This window comes from Musa acuminata, unplaced genomic scaffold (genome assembly GCF_036884655.1).
Source record: "Musa acuminata AAA Group cultivar baxijiao unplaced genomic scaffold, Cavendish_Baxijiao_AAA HiC_scaffold_1139, whole genome shotgun sequence".
Classification (NCBI taxonomy): domain Eukaryota; kingdom Viridiplantae; phylum Streptophyta; class Magnoliopsida; order Zingiberales; family Musaceae; genus Musa; species Musa acuminata.
Window position 1 is genome coordinate 3,083,681 of NW_027021351.1, and position 6,488 is coordinate 3,090,168.

Here is a 6,488-nt window from a genome sequence, read left to right on the forward strand (position 1 = left end):
GCAGAGATCACCCTAGCAAGAGAGTGGAATCCACCCCACAAGATCTCTCGTCAACCATCGCAACCTCAGCAATAAACCAGTCGCCAAAACAACACTCGTGTAAACACATAAGGATACAGGAAAAACAACATCTTTTGATACCTCTATTTGAAGCTTCAAAGAATGCTGTTTCGGGGGAGTGATGAATGATAGGGATAATCTTGGCACTGCCAGCTCCCTCCTCACCACATCGGCCAAGGAAGCAATACATAAGCACTAGCATGGGAGCTACCTGCTCCCCACAACTGCTAGTAGGAGGCCATGATGCTTGTCCTGACATCCCAAAATGGGTCCACAAGACCTTATCCTAGCACCATAATCGAGAAGGGTACCACGCCTCCTCATTAACGGCTGATGGCATGGTTCGACTTAATGAACCTTCCCTTTGGAATGATTAGTAGAGGGACCACACCTTGCCTAACCCAAAAGAGCAAGGGGGTCAGACTGGAGGAGCCACCCCGATAGTCCACCCTAAGCGAAGCCCCTAGGGTATATGCTAGCAAGCCTTCCTTATTAAATGCCTCCACCATGCGAGGTAAGGGAGGGGACCTTCACGAGCACCAGTCCATGCCACCAGGTGCTCAAGTATAAAAGTTGAACCTCAGGTCAAATAGGGGCAAGCGGGTAAGAGCTCTTTACTCTCTTACTTACATTATTAACCTTCCTCTTCGTTTTTCTAACTTAAGTATCGAATGGGTCAAGCCGGAATGTCCTCGGTGTAGGCCTATTATATAGGATTATCGATATCGCCCAGAGGCACGGTTAGGAGCCTACCTAGTAGAGGGGATCGCCCCACTTTGAAACTAAGCATCGTCGCTCAAAGACAAGGCTGCTCCCGGTGAATCTCCTCTCCCTATAGAATCATTCATCCTTCCTGCAATGCTTGCTTGTCATGTTTGCCAAGAGGAGTCATAAGAAGGGACCCACACTTTCGGTACTAAATCAACCGAGCTGACTCACTAGTCAACGATCTCTATATGTTAACACATTTTAAGTTTATAGGTATTAGACTTAAATCGAGAAGTGATCAATCAAACATAATAGGCTTCGACACAATGATAAGATTGCTCGATTGATATTTGAGTCATAAGAATATTATATTTGAATATTTAAAGTTAGGATTATGTACAATGATCTTCTCCAAATTTTGCAGATGTATTAGATATACCTTTTATAGAAAATTAAATATAATATATTTTAAAAAAATAATAATTTAAGCATATGTTAATGGATCGAACAAACTAATGAGCCGATCAACTATGATGACATAAGTGGACTAGAACAGATCAACTAATGGGCCGATTCCCAATTATTGGGTTTGATCCCATACTAATAACTCAGTTAATGGGCTATCCAAAACCAGACTTGACCCATGATCTTGTTGGGCCTATTGTCTGAAGCCCTGTGTTGACAGAAAGCCCAAAAGTAGGCCCATTAAAAGTAATTAAATTAACCCATATATATATATATATATATATATATATCTGATCCTCTGAAAACAAATATATTTCCGCAGATCCAAGGATTATTAATTAAAGGCTTTAATCAGGGTGATGTCTGCCGAAGATTCCGAGCAACAATAAATTACCAATTCGCCCTCGTCTTGTCGGTATATTAAGTAAATAATAAGCAGTATGACAGGGAGTTTCACGTAATTAAGATCGCCGTTCATAAATGAGATCGTTGGAGAAGAATCGCAAGGTTAGTACTAAAGATTCGGATTTCAAATCCATAACTCGGGTGTATATAAGCCTTCTCGCATCTCCAATCTGAGATCGTACTCCGAGTTGAGATCTTTTCTGCAAACAGGGGAGGAAACAGCGTCGTCGTAGAGGAGCAGCGAGAAAAGAGTAAGCTTTCATTGTTCTTCTTTAGTGATGCTGATGCAATGAATGGATACAGATGAATGCTCAGTGTGGTTTCTTTTCTTCTCGCTCGTAAGATTCGTACTCCTATCATAACAGCCCTTTGAATGATATGGTTGGAGAGTAATCTGCATGTGTAGTAAATGTAGAATTCAGATTGATTCACGAGAGTGTCAGCAACTCTAATGAGAAGTAGGAGTGCCACTGTAGAGATCATAGCTATAGAATGGTTTGCGAAGGTTTTGGTGGAGCAAAACAGGGAGCTTTTTGAACTTTCGAGGTCGGTCAGTTTCCTTCTTCTTCGTTCTGTCTCTGTCTCTCTCTTGCTTCGTCGTCGTCGTGCGACGGCCGTGGTTTTCGGGCATGTCACGTAGTCTACACATAGGTAGAGCCCAGCAGATGGCGTCTTGTTTGCTGCCTTTTTCTTTGTCTTGTTGGTAAGTTACAAAGCAGAGCAGGAAAAATCCATTCTTTCGCCATGTTTAAGGTGGTTTCCTTGCCCCTTTCCTCGATCTCTCTCCGTCTTTTCTGCGGGAGGTTCGGAGCGTAGAGGATATATAGAAACATGAGTAGTTTCGTGTGTTACTTCTAAATCAGCTGCGGGTATCAAGTGGTCGAACAAAGCCTTCGTTTGAATCGTGAGTTCATCGAGCAATATCTCTGACATACCTCTGATATCTATTAGATCAATGGGTTCGGGTGGTGGGGATTGCTTCTGTCTACTCCTTTGTCTTCTAATGCAGGCCTCATACTTGTTATCTTCCTTGCCACCTCAAAGAGGTTGCTTTGATTCCCACACCTTTCCCTCTCGTTCTTTCTGTGTAGGACATGGAGACGGTAAGCGTCGTCGCCGAAATGTATTAGTTTTCCTGCAGGACTTCATCGGATACCGGCGGCTGAGAGATGGGTCGGGCGACTCGGTGGCTGCGGAACCTTTGGGGCGGCGACAAGGAGAACAAGGAGACGAAGGACTGCTCCAGTTACGGTGGCGAGGCTAGGACGGAGAAGAAAAGATGGAGCTTTAGGAAGTCAAGGACCTCCGGCGATGTAGCGCCGGGCCAGAACGCTTCCACGGCGGCGGCAATCGAGGCGGCGTGGTTCAAGTGTTTCTATGCTGAAAGCGAGAAGGAGCACAGCAAGCACGCCATCGCCGTGGCCGCGGCCACAGCTGCTGCGGCCGATGCAGCGGTGGCCATGGCGCGGCTCACCAGCCATGGAGCGGGCGCTCGCGATCAGCTGGCGGCGGTGAAGATCCAAACTGCATTCAGAGGCTTCTTGGTATCGGAAATCCTCACTAACTGTTGTTGAGATAGAGATGCATCTTTCCTGCTCCACGTAAATGTTCTTGAGTCGTTCGGTGTTTTAATGTTTTGAAGGCGAGGAAAGCACTCAGAGCTCTCAGAGCACTAGTCAAATTGCAAGCACTGGTTCGAGGATATCTTGTTCGCAAGCAAGCCGCCAAGACTCTTCACAGCATGCAAGCTCTGGTGAGAGCTCAGGCCACCGTCCGAGCTCAAAGAGCTCGAAACCTTCGACCGGAAATCCGCCATCGGAGATCCTTAGTATGTCGCGGTTCCAAAATGCACCTCAAATTCTCCTGAAGCGATCAGCACTCAGCGTTATCGTTTTGCTTGGTTTCAGGAGAGGTCGAAAGATCTCATGTCGTCGTTCCAGAGATGGAGGCTCCCGACAAGCCTCGATAGCACCATCATCGACAGGAGCCCAAAGATGGTCGAGATCGATGCGTCCTACCCGAAGAAGCTGAGTTCTTCTCGCCCGACTGCTGCCTCTTTCACAGATCCAGCGGACGACATACCTCTGCGTGGATTCTCCTCTCAGATTCCAGCACGAATCTCTGTACCCAGCCGGCGAAACTTCGAAGAGAACGACTGGTACTGCATCAACGGCGACAGGTGCCGGTGCTCAGTCACCGCACAGAGCACACCCAGATACGTGAATTTGTCCTGCGATGTAGCTGCGACTCCCGTGCTCCGGCAATCGTTGAGCGTATCGAACTCTCCCACCTACATGGCGAAGACGCAGTCATCCAAGGCAAAGCTAAGGTCACAGAGCGCCGCAAAGCAGCCGCCGGATCCGGCAGAGACGAGGAGGAGGCAGCCGTTGAGCGAGGTAAACGTGGAGGCCAGGGCTAATGTAGCTGGCATCGCAACGAAGAAACCACGCCCTCAAGCTCAAGAGGCTTTCAACTTCAAGAAAACAGTGATCGGGAGGCTCGATAGGTCCTCGGAGCTGATGACGAAGGAGGCAGACAGGGAGGCTTACTCCCACAGAAGGTGGTAATGCAATGGAGGAAACCCAGTGATTATTTTCTCCCCTCTGGTGATCTGTTCTGTTTTCCTGTTCGTGTGAGCATGTTGTATGAGATTCTTCATCGAATGGTGCGAAGTGGAGCTTCAGAACATTACTCGATTTGAATCTTTCAAGAGGTTTTAAGGATGTGTTGTTCTTGTTTTCAGTGCTCATCTCCCTGTTGCGTCCTGCACTGACAGGGATCCATGTTGATGATGCAGCTGCCAACCATGGGACCGATGGATATCCCACCACCCACTCTTCATTTAAATGGAGTTGACTGTCAGGCAGTGGACCCACTGCCGTGGCCAATCTTTGGCTGCCACATCATTGGTGGAGATCGAGAGTCCCTGTTTGCACCTGTTAACAGTGGTTGGCCGAGCATCATTTGAATAGGAACAGCTGACCATAGCTGGATCCGTATAATAACAGGAAATGATGCACTTCATCTCTAGATTGTTTTGTTGGTACACTTGTGTAGTATTATTATCTCTGTTCTGGATCTGAGTTCATGTATCCCCTATGGTTGATTCCTCGAACTCGATGGATCGATATGGAATCAACATCTATCTCTCTCCCTTGATTTCAGTGTGCTGCTCACCAATCATTTGGTTTTCATTTCGAACAATGTGTGTTTTGGAGGGTGACAAGAACAGCTTGAAGCATTCTTTGTACTGATGGGAGGAACTGATCACATCCAGTCCTCCTTCTAGTCATCTAATGATTCTATCATGTGCCTCATGTTATCAAGACCGACAAGAACACATATGACAAATCTCTGTGTCGGGGGTACGTCTTGAGCCATTCGTACTACATAGCAAGGGAAAACAACAAAGCTGGACGAATGAGAACAAGAGAGACTGACTTGCTTTATTCGTGATCATCATCAAAACTGTTTCGAATGTATTATTGTTCGTTCTATATTCGATAAGAAATTGCTGCATATTAGTCTTCATTTAGATGCATGTCATGCGTGTATAGATTGCCTCCTCACTCTCTCTGACATTCTAGCTATAGAATCCTATTCCATAAGCGGAGTTGACTTACTGACAACACGACCATGTGAAGGATCCATTAGACAATAGTAAGATTCCAAGTCTCGGGCAACGAGACTTACACCATTGGGATTATGTTATCTATGATTCAAACATAAAGCATTAAAAAGATTTCACCATGAATTTAGCCTTTTTGTTTTGGAACTCGTGCCAGTCTAATTATGGTTCTCCCATCATGCATCCCAATGATGTCCGGTAATTAATCTATCGACACCTCAAACGAGAACATAAACAAGATTCAACTCTCCTCTTCTTTGGCTTTAGAATGGTGAAAATATAACATGATGAAATCATCAATCATTATTGGCTTACAATACAATTGGATACTTGAACATAAGGTGGGAAAGGAATGGAATAATGTTGTGTTGCAGGAAGATAAGGCTGCACAGGTCGTGGGACGATGTCAGTGGCACTGACACGGATGGTGAGCTTAGCTTTGTGCTTCTTCCCATGAGACTGGCGTTTGAAGTTGCAGTTATTTCCCATAAGGTAGAGAGAGATTTAGCAAAATCTTTACTGCAGTCGGTCGATGACCGACTCCTGTTTGCACTATCTTCCATACCGGTGACTCATCACTTGCACTTCTGGTTCTCGGTTCTCAGTCCTAGGGTTCTGCTTTGACAGCAACACATCCTCGACCAATGGCTCTTTGGTGACAAGGAAGACAGAAGAAAACATCGGCTTTTGTTGGCCGAGTGGGGCAGCTGTGGCGCCGATGACAGGCAGAGATCATGTGGGGGGGAGGTCAGGAACGCAGAAGACCAGTGTGAGGGCAGCAGCTTGATGCTGATGCATGAAGCCCACAAGGATCTCTTTCCAGTTTCTTTTGCAGCAATTATTAGGGTTTCATTCTGATGGAATAATTCCATACACTTCATCTTTTCTTTCCCACACTTTGTCACGTCAATTGCTTCTTTCCCCAAAATGCTGCATCACACTGCCTCAGCTCTTCGACTGAGATGCTACTACTTCATAGGAATATTCTCATATCTTCAAGAGATGTTTTGGACTCCGTTGAATATTCTGTATCATAATAGTTATTTCCAGTGAGTACAGCTGCAATCAACTGGCTACATTTTCCTAAACCAAAAATGATGTATGCAATACAGAAAACTGTATGATATATTGCTATTATGCATTCAATTGCCATTGACAAAATCGATCCATGCAATATGATATTGAATGAAATAGTACGACTCTTCTAGAGTTCAGTCAGCAC

General features: G+C 45.6%; 1 protein-coding gene across 2 annotated transcripts; it reads left to right on the forward strand.

Annotated features, from left to right (window-relative positions):
* Positions 1 to 1,763: 1,763 nt before the first annotated feature.
* On the forward strand, positions 1,764 to 4,329 carry LOC135671359 (protein IQ-domain 26-like). 2 transcript variants are annotated; one of them, XM_065179420.1, is made up of 4 exons: positions 1,764 to 1,889; positions 2,730 to 3,182; positions 3,281 to 3,466; positions 3,546 to 4,329. In XM_065179420.1, exons 2-4 carry the CDS (start codon positions 2,808 to 2,810, stop codon positions 4,203 to 4,205), a joined length of 1,221 nt encoding a protein of 406 aa, XP_065035492.1. In that variant the 5' UTR covers positions 1,764 to 1,889; positions 2,730 to 2,807; the 3' UTR covers positions 4,206 to 4,329. The 2 variants fall into 2 exon arrangements, with proteins under 2 accessions (XP_065035492.1, XP_065035493.1); XM_065179421.1 differs by lacking the exon at positions 1,764 to 1,889 and adding an exon at positions 2,436 to 2,542.
* The last annotated feature ends 2,159 nt before the right edge of the window (positions 4,330 to 6,488 follow it).